Genomic DNA, 14363 nt, shown 5'->3' with positions numbered 1-14363 from the left:
GTCAGATTATTAAGATATTAAGTTGCTACATCAGTGAGTTGAAGTCTAGACTTTGTACAGTTGATGTGTCATGAAGATCTGGTGGATTTCGTCATTTTTGTAATCATGCTGCTGATCATGATTATCTCATTGGTTGATTTCAGATGAGTCACTTACTCTCCATCTCCTTGCTCTCCTCTGGCTCCTGCTCCTCCTTCTTGGCCTTTCTACCAAAGAAGCTGCTGAAAAAACCTCCTCCTGCCTGCTTCTGCCCCCCCACCGCTTTCTTCCCCACCACCTTCTGTCCAGACCGGTATACCTTGAGAGGAAGAAGATCTGTAATTGAACTGGACCTGGACAGACGTGCTGTGTGTGTTCTTCTCATGTTTACCTCCATCTGGGCCTGCTGCCGGGCCAACGTGATGTTGAAGACGTCCAGAACTTTCTCCAGCTCCTGCAGGAAACAAACAGACTCAATCAGCAGGTCAGTAAATGCAACACATTTTATCTCTGACAGACTACGGTTAGTGAATCTAACACACATTCCAGCCTACAGGAAAGATCTGAAACTTTGACTCCTGTATTTTTTCTTCTGACACAAAATGTATAAAAAGTTCTTTGCAGTGTCTCACAGTCTGCGGTGACATTGTCATAATCTTCTAAGTGCTGTATCGTAGGCAGCTAGACTTCTTAAACTTCTTCTCTTAACTTCTCAAGTTTCTTAAAGACATGTCGCCTCTCATCCTGGAGGCTTCTTGAGTTTCTAAACAACTGGAGGAGTTGCAGGCTTTTGAACTATGTTTGGGAGTGTCCTTAAAGAGCTGTTAAGCACACATGTGAGCTCCGAATTTCAGAGTCGTAAGGGCCACTTGTGGGTCTTTGACCCAACCTGCCTTCATGTGGGTGGCTACGGCTAGGTGATCCCTAAACCTACCCTAACTCATTTGGGGAGGGAACTCAGTACTGCATTGTAGGTGGGTGATAAGTAATGTTGTAGGCCACCTCCTCTGATCAAAGATGGCTGTTCTAGTTTGACATAGATTATTACTATTATTACTCCTCTTTCAAACCATGTGTCTTCTCTGGACAAGATGTTTACATTGTTGTCCTCACAGGAATGATTTGTCCTGAGGACCTGAGGAGTCTGGATCTGAGGAGTCTGGACCCAAGGTTGTTTTGTCTGTGTACAAATCTGTGCAGTCCTGATGCATTGAACCACATAAACTACATCTCTTTGTATATTCCTGGGTGTTCTGTCGTCAGGATGGACAAGTTTCTGCCTCAGTGTGTTGGTGGGTTTCAAATGAACCAGGATCTCATGTTTATTTGATTTTATTTTACTTTCTCAGACTACACAGATTTGTACACAGGAGAGACAAATCAACCTCTCCATAAACAAATGGCATAACACAGGAGGGTCAACTCCCCAGGTCCAGACTCCCCAGGTCCAGACTCTGCTGTCTGTGTGTTTTAACCAGGTGTTTGTGTAGGTTCAGCAGCACCTGGACATGTCGCTCTGTGTCTTGGTTTGGTTTGTTCTGACTCAGCAGTTTGGTCTTGTAGGCGGTCCTGTATGCCTTCAGGTTCTCTCGGTGCTGTCTGATGTTAGACCAGGACCACATGTGACTGAAGCGTCTGATGTGGACCTCCATGATGCTGTTGAAGGCGTACTTCCACCTGGAAAAGACACACAAAACATATACACCAAAAACTCAGCTCAGATTTACCTGAAACACCAGAAAACATCTAAGAGCCAATGCCATAACTGGTTGATCCTAGTAAAGATAAAAGCTATTCCTAAAGAATCCTAGCTCTTAAGAGAGCTCCTAAGGTGAGATCTGTTAAGAGCAGGGAAGAGGACTTGTAAGGGCTTAGGAGTTCCCCAAGCAGAGGACAAAATGGCAGACGGAAGAGGTAGGAGAGATATTCTCCAAACACTGGATGACAGTGAATTAATGAAACGCTACAGATTGGATCGTGCAGGAATCACGATTGTGGTTGATCTCATTAGAGATGCACTTACTTCTCCAACCCAACGCCACAATGCATTACCACCCGAAATGAAAGTAATCACAACACTGAGGTATTTGGCAACAGGGAAAATGCAACAATGCAGCAGTGATGACTTGGGTCTATCACAACCCTCCACCAGCTGCTCACTGGTTTGTGGTAGATTTGAAAGCCAACCAACACTGCTTCTTATAGGCTGGTCAGCAATCACAGACATTGATGAAAGCTGAGCCATTTTACCCCCGTTAATAACAAATTGAGTTGAAATGTTGAAAGCTGAAAGTGCAAAAATTACCAGCATGGCAATTAATATAAGCAAATAAATATAACTATCACTATGTGACTACTGTGCAAGTGGGCCTAAGTTTTCACACATTTTGTAGGATATTTTTAAACTATAGCTTACTATTCATTTAACAGATATTTTCTTTTATGTGAAATATTATTTACAATTACACAGTCTTCATAAGATTAGATTCTATGATTAAGTTTATTGATTTGGGGGCCATCCTTTGCTCATTATAATCAAAAGTATATATTTTTTATCTAGCTTTTAAGATCAACCAATCACAGCTTTTGAAATCATGACTCATACCTAGCAACAGGGTCAACCACACCTCACTAAGATAGGAGTTTCTGTCCATTCCTTGCTCAGAGTTCTCTGAGAATGTTCTGGAATCACTCCTAAGCGAAGACTTGCTAGGAATTTTTAGGTTAAGTTAGGAGCTCTCTGAGAGGATTCTCAGAATCTGTAGGAATATGGGCCCAGAGGATGAACCTGTTTACATGTCAGTGACATGTGACGTTTCATCAGGTGTGTTAATCAGATGTGCTCTTTAGGTGTGTTTTTCTGAAGTGTTCTTTAGGGCTGCTTTGTTTTCCTCCGGTGCATTCTCCAGGTGCATTCTACCAGTGTGGTCTTCAGGTGTGTTATTCCTGTGTGTTATTCAGGTGTAGTCTCCAGATGAGGTCTTCAGGTGAGACTCAGTTCAGGTAAAAGTCTAATTTTCAGGTTTGGTTTTTCAAATCTTCAGGGATCTAAATGTTTTTGTTTCCTTCTGATCTGGAGGTGATTTTTTTCATCTTTTGGTTTCTATTTGAATATTTGGTATTTATTTATTAATTAGTTTTTCCTTCAGACTTCACTGATCACATGGTTCACGAGAAAAAACTAATTTCACACTCAGAGGTTTATGGGTTTTTCGAATTACAGTTTTTTTTTTTATCTTTAGCATGAGACAAGTGACCAGCAGGGTGTTTGCTGATGTAACAGACTGTGCAGCCTTAAAGAGGCACCAACAGAATGTGAGTGTTATTTCAGAGTAAAAGTACATAAACCAAAATGTGAACAGAATTTGTTTCCACTGACCAGAGTCTGGCACTGTTCTGGATGCAGACGTCAGGCCTGAACTTCCTGTAGGGGGCATTCTTCACCATGCAGTCAATGGACTCCAGCAGCTCCACCATGGTCAGGTACTGCAGAGACCAGAACACATCAACACCTTCACAGGACTGAAAATAAAAACACCATGAGAGCTGTTTTCAAAGAAGTGAGGCCGTGGTGAGACAATGAACCACATGACTCAGTGACACGCGTCGTTTGGACAAGATGCATCACACCTACACCACATGTCTTAACCATCAGTCCTATCTGCGCATCTAAACCCTAGTCTTACCCACACGTCTTACCCACACGTCTTACCCACGTGTCTTACCCACGTGTCTTGACCTTGTGTGTGAGTTTCTTGGAGGCGTCCAGTGTCTAAACACAACCCCTCTGTAAACTGACCTTGCAGGGTTTATTAAAAAACGTGACTACGAACAGCCGCCAGATGTTCATTAAATAAACAATCTGCAGCAAAACAGCAATAATTCTTTGATAACAAATCATCATACGTCAATGAGCAAAGCAGTTAATTTAGCAGAATGGTTGCCGAGCAACCCAAAGAGAACAACCTCAGCAGAAAACGTCTCACACATTTCATTCTGTCTCCCACCTGTCTGTCTGTCCGTGTCTCACCTGTCGGTCTGTCCATGTCCCACCTGTCTGTTTGTCCGTGTCTCACCTGTGGTTTGGTCATCTCAATGGCGATGTTCTGAACCTCCAGGTGCAGGTCAGCTTTGGGACTTTTCAGCTCCAACTCTGCGTTCGGGTTGATGATCATTTTAGCAGAAGCAAAGATCGGCTTGAAAACTGCAAACAAAAGAATCAATCAGTGACAAACGATCAGCTGATGATCAGAATGAGACTCTAATTTTCCGTCTCTTCCTGAGCAAAGGCCGCTGCAGATGTTAACAACAACGACAACAGCAGCTATCCGCTGTTTATCAATTTGTTGTTTGCAGCAGCTTTCTGATCTCAGTGAAGCATGTCAGAAAAGTGAAACAGATCAATGAACTGAATCCAGCTGGAACAAACTAAACTTAAGTTTATGAACAAGAAGCAGAACTTACTAATACCGTAACATTAACATACATTCATATAATATTAACATTAACATACCATTAATGTAACTTTAACACAACATTAATGTTTACATAACATTGACATAGCATTAACATACATTAACATAGTGTTGATGTACCACTCACATAACATTAAAATGACGTAATGTTAAAATAACGTTGAAATACATTCACAAAACGCTTTAACATCCTTTTACTGTCAGCAGGAGTTCAGGACTAAAAACCAATGTTGGTGTTCTGATCTGTGTGAAGAACTCACTGTACTGATAGTGAGGGAGTTCCTGGTCCTTACTGCTGATCCCACTCTTCAAGTGACCCTACAGGAGGAGCAAAAGTTGGACCAGTAAATAGGAGGAAGAGGAAGAAGAGGAGCAAGAAGAAGAGCAGGAAGCGCAGGAAGAGAAGGAGGAGGAGGTGCAGGAAGAGGATAAAAACCACATGCCATCTGCTAAAATGCTAAAAAATACAGTCAACAGCTTCAACAAACAGTCATGAATTTTAACAGAGTCAATAAAGACTCAAACTTAATTCATTACTCACCACGATGTCTTCCCATGATTCTTTGTAAAAGATTGGACTGTTGACGTTCCAGTAGGCACAGAGACACTCCAGACGACCCAGCTGACACAAACACACACACGTCAAACACACTGATATATGACACACATATACAGAGTATCTACAAAAGATTAATATACAAATATATATATACAAAAACCCTAACCCAATATATGTGTGTGTGTATATATATATATATATATATATATATATATATATATATATATATATATATATATATATATATATATATATATATATATATATATATATATATATATATATATATATATATATATATATATATATATATATATATATATATATATATATATATATATATATATATATATATATATATATATATATATATATATATATATATATATATATATAAATAAATCTTTTTTAGATACTCTGTATATGTGTTTGATTGTATATAGTAGTGGTAGTATATAGTAGTGGTAGTGGGGGCAATCAGGGCAGTAACCCCCAAACTGGGAGAGTGGCTCCAACAGATCCCAGGAACAACAACATCTGAAGCCTCAGTCCAGAAGAGCACAGTCCTAAAAGTAGGTCTCAGTGGCTTTGTGAATTACTTTTAAGAAACGACTCCTACATAAAAACTTTTAGTCCAATTTAGGAGTACTCCTGACGTTAAGATAAAAAATTTTGTGAATACGGGCCCAGGTTTCTCTGACCCGACTTCAAGAATAAGACTGTGTTTTAAATGATAATAAATATTCATTATTGGTGAAAGTAAACAGGAATCAGGTGAAGTAAACAAACATCTGTCACCTTGTAGATGATCTTTGCTGCCTCATTCAGGATGCAAGACTTCCAGTTTTCATCAGCCGTCTGAAAAATATAAAAAGCATCAGGTTACAGGTGTGTGTGCGTGTGCGCACGTGCGTGCATGCGTGTGTGCGTGTGTGCGTGCGTGCGTGCATTACCTGCAGGCTGAGCTCTGACAGTGTAAGTCCTATCGACAGGGGGCGTTGTGGGTCTGACAGCTGAAACAAACAGATGACAAGCTTCACTTCCTGTATCTTGTATCTATACTCACTGACCACCTGACAGTCAGACAAACACAGGACCTGACCCTGGATCAGACTCTGAACCTGAACCTGGAAGTGGACCTGGGTCAGTACTCACGTCATCCTCATAGCGCAGGTGGATGCTGCTGATCTTCACCTGTAGGTTTTTGATCACTTGAGTGGCCAGTTTCTCCACAAAAGTGTCCTTCTTGTCCTCCTGAGGTTTCTCTGAAAACACAAGCAAACAACAGAAAACTATGACAAGAGAGCTGAAACCAGGACCCGATCAGACCAGGACCAGAACAGACTCTATCCATAGACCAGCATCTGTTTGACTTAAAACTTTACATCATCTCTAAACTTCACATCATCAGAAAAAGATTTGTGACAGAAGAAGCCAAAGAGATAAGACAATGAATACAAATGTTGTAAATCATAATTAGGGTGAAATTGTGAGTCAGAAAAATATGAGCTTACTCAGTAACAGGCTGCTTAGCCAGAGAGCTGACAACATTAATGACATGCTGAACATTGAAGAGTATGTCTACACCCACTCTCACTGGACAGGCTCATGAAATCACTTTTGTTGTGAATTGGCGCTATATAAATAAAGATTGACTAATCAAATGAAGATGGAGAGACGTGCTTCAAGTTCTCTCTGACCTCTGTCAGGATCACACTCATCTTCTTCCCCTTCAGAGAGACACCAAACCTCACCTGTTCTGTTGTCATGTCGTTTCAGCTTCTTCAGGCCTTTTTTGGCCTTTTTATGTTTTTTAAATCCTTTTGAGACTTTGGCAGCGTTAAAGAGAGAGACGGAGGTTAATAAGAGATAAGAGCAAGGACACAGACAGAGACAGGAAGCAACCAGCAGCAGCATCACAGGTGGGGGTGAGAGCTTAGACAATCACAGACAGGACACAAACTGCTGACTCAACATGTTATTAACAGCTTAAAGGATCAATACGCTCAGTAATTTGGAAAAATAATAGATGCTGTAAAACTATGAGATAAAAGAAAAGAAAAGTGTTTCCCTCTTCATCTTATATTCAATGTAGGATCACCTGAGCTGACACCTGAACTCCTGGATGATCTAAACAGTGGACAAGTTGTCAAAGAGCATCAGGAGTAACCGTGACACACTTAAGGATTAACTCCAAACATTTTTCAACCTTTAATGTGTTTGTTGAGGTTTTTCTTGTGTGTCTGATAATTTGTGTAACAGTCAACACTTTTTGTGTGTGTTTGTGTGTGTGTGTTACCGTTGTGCGGCTCCTTGTAAACAACACTCTCCAGACTGAACAGCAGATCTCCAGTTTGAGACGCTGTCAGCAAACGCAGCATGAACAGTACAGACGGCACATTAATACACTCATCTGGTACTGGGCCCAGTATGATCTCCCTATTGGTCTCAAGACCCATTCTGAAGACACACACTCCAAGATACACACTCTGATCATCTGAGGTCAGAGGTCAGTCAGAGGTCGGGCAGAGGTCAAAAAGAGGTCAGCCCTTCTCACCTCTGCGTGCAGCCATCTGTAGCGCCTCCTCGATGCGTTGCAGCTCTCTCTGCTTGGCCTCCTGCTGGTAGCGCTCCTCCTTCGCTGCATCGAACTTGATCGCTGAAAAACAAAAAATAAATCAAAAACAAAGTGAGTGCCTGCTCGGACACATTTTGACTTTCAGCAACCTGCTCGACTGAGGGAAGCTGCGTGATGAAAGCAACAGGATCAACAACACTGTTACAGGGTGGTTTTTTTTGGCCTTTTCTGGCTTTATTGACAGGACAGCTGAAGGGTGTGACAGGAAACAGGGTAAGCAAGGGGGAGTGACACGCAGTAAAGGGACCTGGGCCGGGAGTCGAACCCAGGTCCGCTGCAGAGCCTCGGCACATGGGTCGCGCGCGCTACCAACCGAGCTAAGCGGCTCCACACAGGGTGGTTAGCTTAATGCTAACAATGTATCCACAGCAGGTTCAGACAACATGATCAGAAAAACAGCTGCTGGACTGTGTCAGAGTGAGTCAATCGGCACACATCCTTTTTGTCAGCTCTGTGAGTTTTCGTCACTCAGTCTGAACCCTGCCTGTTCTCCAGGTGAGGCCAGTGTCTGTTCTCTTCTCCTGAACTAACTGAAGAAACTAGAGACTCTACAAAAACTCTTGTTTGTTCAAATAAAGATCCAGGTGTGTCTGAGTGTGTTAAACGGTAAACTCCATCTGAAAGTCATCTTTTCGGGGTCAGACTTTCTTTTCCTGCAAATTAAAGTTGTTTCTCTCAGTCGCTGCTTGTTTCTGAAATCTAGTTCACAAAGAACATTATATAACAATCTTCTTCTCTGTTTATTCTTGTGAGGCTGAATGTGAGGGAAGATCCTCAACTGTGGAACCAGACCGAGTCCGACTCAAACACTGACAGGTTTACTGTGTTTATCAGTGGGTTTCCTGCAGGTTAAAACAGTCTGATCTCAGGTCAGCTCAGCTCAGAGACCAAACAGACGCTGCTGACAGGAAGTCAACTGACAACATGAAACACACAGACAACTGGTGACTCGAGTTGGACCCAGTCTATTAACTCAATGCAGCCAAGTCTTCACTACAAAGTCCACAGTCAGGACTCAGTCACTATCCTAGTTCGATGTTTTCATAAATAATGCATGAAAATTATTTTGAATATTTTTCTCTGATTCTTACATCAATTTCCTGTCATCTCACATGAAACTGATCTTGCTCTGTTTTTTTGTTTTTAAGTTAAAATATTTGATCATTTCTGAGCTGAATGACGTCATGTTGTCTGTTTTCTGTCAAGTCACTGAAAGTCAATGAATCAAGTCTGCTCAGCATTCTGATATAGACATCCTGCAGGTGAGTCATTAACTTTAAATTAGTTTCCTGTGCAGTCCAAAAGGTTGTTACAAGCCTCCACCCTGTTGACAAGACAGCTCAAGTGTTCCTACAGAAACCAGAAAATCATCCAAAACCTCCCAGAAACCCCCGGATCAGACTGATTAGACTCCAGGAAAATCTACATGAAACATCAGAACTGTGAAGTAAAAAGGTTCAAGAGGACAAGAGGTGGAAACAGAGAGGGCTGCACGATGTGTTCATACACCGACTTCAAACAGTATTCAACTGCAGCAGACACGTGTTCAGTTTTACTTCTTATTCTGCAGCAAAACTGATCTCACAGTATATAGAGAAATAATAGATCCACATATAGACTGGTTCACTTTAAACCTCACCATCACAGTGAGGCTCAGTCTGACACAGGCTGGATTTGTGCAAGAAAACAACTTTTAATTATGGCGTAAGGGAAGGAAGCATATCAGCCAATGTTTTATTATTATTATTATTATTATTATTATTATTATTATTATTATTATTATTATTATTAATAATAATAATAATAATCATCATCATCATCATCATCATCGTCATCATCATCATCATCCTCCTCCTCCTCCTCCTCAAGTATTATGGTTGTTGTTATTATTATCATCATGTGGACATCGTGCAGCCCCAACAAGAAGCACAGAAACTGGATCAGACCTCAACCTGAACCACCACCTGAGCCTCGGCCTCTTACCGTTGTATGGACACGTTTTCAGCTCAGACCCAGCTGGAACATACACACAACATGTGAGAACACACACTCCTCCATCTACATGTGTGGCAATACGTAGAAGCTCCATCTCCAGACCAGACCAATCAACAGGCTTTATTCAGCAGGTGCTGTACCTCACTCTGACTACAGAAGCAGCACTGCTGACAGTTTAACGGATGTGAGGAAGTTTCTGCTATCAGAACAAACATTCAGCTGGGTAGTTGTCTCTGTGTGTCCCTGTGATCATGAGAACCTGCTCCTGATCTGGTCCCATATTCAGACCTGGTCTGGTCCCATGTTTGACGGATTCATCTCAGAGCTTCATGATCTTTTATTCTTATAAACATAAGCAGAGTCATGTGGCTTCATTCTGAAACATCACTAAGCCTAACTCTACAAGACAAAGGTCATCCGACAAAGGTGAGCAGCCTGGCATGTGATTGGCTGATCTGGTGATGGAGCGGTCTCATTGGACATGAATCTGTCCACAGGGCACACAGATCATCACTTACTGGCTCCAGGAACAACCAGCAGGTACAGACCGTCCAGCGTGGCAACCACAGCGTCATTGTAGAGATTCTTCCAGGGAATCTTCAACGTCAGCTTCCCTGAAACACAAACAGGAAGTGACATCAGTTTATCAGCTCGGGGAGTTTGGTTCAGTAGGTTTTGGGTTTGACGCACTTCCCGTCCAGTGTTGAGTTAGTTATTTGTGTCCTGTTTGTTTTGTGTTTTTTTAATAAGAGAATCAATTTAAATCATTTAATTAATCAACAGCTACAAATCAAATCAGCGACACCCCCCCAAAACATAAATCACAACTCCAAGAATAAAACATTTTCACACTCACCGATCTGTCCGGCCTTCACTTTGAACGGAACATCAAACTCACTCTGAAACACAAACACACATTATTACATCATTATCAGCCAACCAGTCAGCATGTTACCGTCGAGTGATTGGACATCATCTGACGTCTGCTATCAGAAACACTGTGGCTGATGACATCACAGGGAGGGGGCGGGCCTCAGACTCACCAGAGCGTTCTCCTTCACCTTCAGGTTCTCCAGGACAACATTTCCTGCAGACAAACACAATGACGTCATTAACTCTTCATCATTGTCATCACGTTTGTCAGGCTGACATTCATCACATTGACCTGGTGATTGTGACAACATTGTGAGCAGGAGACCATCTGACTGACAACATTACATTTACTACATGAATATAAACTAATGATTGTGTCCTTTCCCCACACAGAGCCTCTGCTGACACGCATCATCAGGTGACTTGTCATGAATGTATCATTTTAGCACACTTTGGCAAAATAATAAAGTTAGTTAGTTGCTTTTATTGCCTCCCTTAGGAAAAATATGTTTTGAAAACAAGAGAATGTCACATACACATATAGCACATCACAAAACACACCCAAAAAAAAAAAAAAAAACACGAGAGGAAAGACGAGGAAGTCTATTTACATATAGCATAAATTCATATCAGCACAGAACACACACACTCTTCAATTGCACTTTTTGCACACGCTCTTCCTGTTGCACATAATTCCATACGTAATTAATTCTATTGTACTTCCCTATACCATCGTTTTTACTGCACAGTCCCTTTATGAATCTCTCGCTCACTCTGTCTCACACACACACACACACACACACACACACACTATCTTTCACTCTTTAATAATTTAAAAGGAGGCAGGTATGAATGACACTTCATATCTATTTAACTTGCAGTTTGGAACCCTATACTTTTTTCCTAAATGGAACAACTCATATTCACTGAAAGGTGATGGTTCGATTATTATGAATGTTTCTCCTGCAGCTGTAACAACTGTTTAGATGAATACGGTAACTGGCAGCCATGTTGGATCATGGTGGTTATCTGAGGTGAACACATTCTCCTACTTCCTGCAAAATATCTAATAAAGAATAATGTCTCAGTCACTGGAGACATTTTCCTGCACAAAGACTATTGTCACTTTGAAACTCTGATGACATGTCACTGATAATATATCTTTATTTTACTGAGGTGGTATTTTGAGTGCAGGTTTTTTGCTTGTTACTGAGCAGAGGAATTTATGTGAATACTTATTCCAGATGTGTAGCGTAAATGTTGAACTCCTCCTGATAGAGTTTTGTGTTTCCACCTTCATCAACATGCAGCCACTCAGAGCTGCCAGCTGGTTGGTGGAGCCTGTTCTAAGTGGCTTAGGTATGTTTGACAAAGACATGTGGACAGGTCTGCTCCAGAAAGACCAGTTTTAGAAAAACGTCTTATGTTCACTGTTTCCTGTGTGTGTGTGTGTGTGTGTGTGTGTGTGTGTGTGTGCGTGATCATGTTTCATCTCCCCTCAGGTGTCTTTACATTCCCACACATTATTGAGGTGTTAATGGAGGATGACACTGTTTCCTGTATGTCATTCATGTTTTTGCTCTAAATAATAAATGTTTTTTTAAAAGACAAACGTTGTTTAATTTCTAATTCTGCTTCTCACATGAACTCCTTGTGATAAAGATAACGAGTGTCCACATGATAACTGTTTAAACTCTACCAGACAGACACTGTGTGTGTGTGTGTGTGTGTGTGTGTGTGTGTGTGTGTGTGTGTGTGTGTGTGTGTGTGTGCGTGTTGAGATGATAAGCAGCAGAGTTTAAACTGCCATTTAACTGAATGAACCCTGGTGAGACTTTGTGTCCATCTGTCAGTTTGACCGTTAGTTTCTGGACATTTTCAAACTGATCCTGGTCAGATCGACCGTGTGCGTGCGTGTGTGTGTGTGTGTGTGTGTGTGTGTGTGTGTGTGTGTGTGTGTGTGTGTGTTGAGGGTGTGTTTGTTTACCCGATTACTGACTCTGTGACTGTGTGATCAGCTCATCCAACCTCGGTAGAAAATCTGGTAATTTACTGTGTTTGAGGTGCATTAAACCCTGACTGCGGTGATCTTCTGTTCACTATCACTCGCTCTCTAACTCGGCATCAGTGTAACGCAACAATAATGGCTCTACTTATTGAACAGACAGAAGCTCATACACGAGAACTCGCTTCCGCCAGCGTCTTCTGTATGTTTTGGTGGAGGCATGTAGGAGACAGCTGGAAAGCTTTCATAAATTGAGTAAACTAAAGCCGGTCGGCGGGTTGTATTAGAGCCGAATTTTAGAATAGAATCTGTTCTTTAACATTGCACTTTCAAATATGTTCTAGTCCGTGCTGATATTTGTTCAGACAGCAGAGAGTTTTAAAATGTGCTATTACTGTACGGAGTCCGGCCTTTGTCCGTTTACCACCGCGGTGGCTGCTAGCTAGCTGCTGAGCTTACCTCCCCAGATCCCGATCTTGAGCTGGGACTTGTCTAGATTCTCCACGTAGTCTCCGATGAACCTGTTGAGCAGGTCGCTGACCAGAGACTCGAAGACCATGACTGAAAGCTCCGGGTGGGACCCTGCAGAAGGGTCGCCGTCAGCCTTTACCTGATTTCCGCCCCGGATGAAGACAGGAAACAACGATCGACTCTCTCTGGGATCGACTGCTGGGTGTCATCGAGTAGTACTGCCTGTGTGTGAACAACACTGTAGGAGTGAGATAGAATCGATCAGTCAGGTGACGATGAGTCACACAGTTTCACTTTACTAGCTGTCTGTTTGACCGTGTGTGTGTGTGTGTGTGTGTGTGTGTGTGTGTGTGTCTGTCTGTCTGTCTGTCTGTCTGTCTGTCTGTGTACTCACATAATAAACCGGCAAAAACAAATGTTATAAAAACGTAAAAATGCACACACTTACAATTTGGGCACCTTTGGTTCAGGGGTAGAGGCAGTGTCTTGTTATCAGAAGGTTGGTGGTTTGATTCCCCTGGTCTGCATGTTGAAGTGTCCTTGTGCAAGACACTGAACCCCAGATTGCTCCTGATGTGCTGGTTGGCACCATATATGTGTGAATTACTGTAAGTCACTTTGGACAAAAGTGTCGATGAAGAGAGAGCTGACAGTGTAAAGCAGGACGTCCTCTGGAGGAAGACAGAACCTGGAGCAGGATGGGTCCTGGAGGCTGTCTGATCTCATGTGGATTCAGGATTTTCACAATAAGAGCATTTGTTTTTCCTCACAAATGCTGAACTCCAGCGTTGCCGTGGTAACAGCTCAGTTGCTGTTGATGAGGACAAACGGGTCTTATTAGGAGTCATTTCCTGCTGATGGACAGATGCTATTTGCCTGATTTGTGTTGAGTGCAGATGTGATGTCATCAGTGTGTCACAGTTCAGAGAATCAGGCGCCATGTTTGCAGACGGAGGATGAGGAGGAGGAAGAGTTTAATGAAGGAAGCAGCTGATCTAATGTTCTCAATCAAAGCCACTGAGAGGATCATTACTGAGACATAAAGCCCATAATACTCACAACAGGAAACACATGATGATCAATCACATGTTATGCCTACAAAAAGGACAAAAACACAAAAAAAAACTAACAATTAACGCAAAGTGATTTTTCTAAGTCACGAACATGATGTTTGTTTGTGTTCGTGCAGGATCATCACCCCAACCGACTGATCACCTTGTTGTGATGTCATCGCTCTGCAGCTGAGGCAAAGAAAACAGAGAACTCTGCACGAGGTCTCGAACACAAGTTAGGGTCTGGGACGAATACGGAGCTCCGTCTCTGAGGGACCGTCCTGGACTGAACCAGTCAGCCACAACAGTTAACAAC

The 14363-nt window shown here is 42.0% G+C and overlaps 1 protein-coding gene and 1 long non-coding RNA gene across 12 annotated transcripts in view; one reads left to right on the top strand and one right to left on the bottom strand.

Moving 5' to 3' along the window:
• Positions 1-13116, bottom strand: part of vps13c (vacuolar protein sorting 13 homolog C) — a 68758-nt gene extending 55642 nt beyond the window's left edge. For 4 of the 10 annotated variants that reach the window (XM_037094386.1, XM_037094385.1, XM_037094389.1 and 1 more), the window contains exons 1-18: positions 12984-13116; positions 10690-10733; positions 10503-10545; positions 10165-10260; positions 9635-9667; positions 7571-7672; positions 7313-7375; positions 6768-6842; positions 6169-6278; positions 5967-6026; positions 5812-5871; positions 4996-5076; positions 4715-4772; positions 4056-4183; positions 3359-3465; positions 1482-1656; positions 371-433; positions 157-298 (exon numbers count right to left, since the gene is read on the bottom strand). In XM_037094386.1, coding sequence (XP_036950281.1) covers positions 157-298; positions 371-433; positions 1482-1656; positions 3359-3465; positions 4056-4183; positions 4715-4772; positions 4996-5076; positions 5812-5871; positions 5967-6026; positions 6169-6278; positions 6768-6842; positions 7313-7375; positions 7571-7672; positions 9635-9667; positions 10165-10260; positions 10503-10545; positions 10690-10733; positions 12984-13083 — 1540 coding nt within the window. In that variant the 5' untranslated portion in view covers positions 13084-13116. Of the gene's footprint in view, positions 1-156; positions 299-370; positions 434-1481; positions 1657-2002; positions 2136-3358; positions 3466-4055; positions 4184-4714; positions 4773-4995; positions 5077-5811; positions 5872-5966; positions 6027-6168; positions 6279-6767; positions 6843-7312; positions 7376-7570; positions 7673-9634; positions 9668-10164; positions 10261-10502; positions 10546-10689; positions 10734-12983 lie in introns of those variants that run through there. The other 6 variants (XM_037094388.1, XM_037094394.1, XM_037094391.1 and 3 more) reach the window with 4 other exon arrangements.
• LOC119017619 lies at positions 2866-4973 on the top strand. Of its 2 annotated transcripts, XR_005074493.1 has the most exons (4): positions 2871-2982; positions 3222-3294; positions 3386-3462; positions 4662-4973. It is a non-coding gene; the product is annotated as an uncharacterized LOC119017619 (long non-coding RNA). The 2 variants fall into 2 exon arrangements; XR_005074492.1 differs by lacking the exon at positions 3222-3294 and having other exon boundaries at positions 2866-2966; positions 3362-3462.
• Positions 13117-14363: the final 1247 nt, after the last annotated feature.

Source organism: Acanthopagrus latus, chromosome 4 (genome assembly GCF_904848185.1).
Source record: "Acanthopagrus latus isolate v.2019 chromosome 4, fAcaLat1.1, whole genome shotgun sequence".
Lineage (NCBI taxonomy): Eukaryota > Metazoa > Chordata > Actinopteri > Spariformes > Sparidae > Acanthopagrus > Acanthopagrus latus.
The sequence above is the reverse complement of the archived record's forward strand: the minus strand, read 5'-3'. Positions and strand labels throughout refer to the sequence as shown.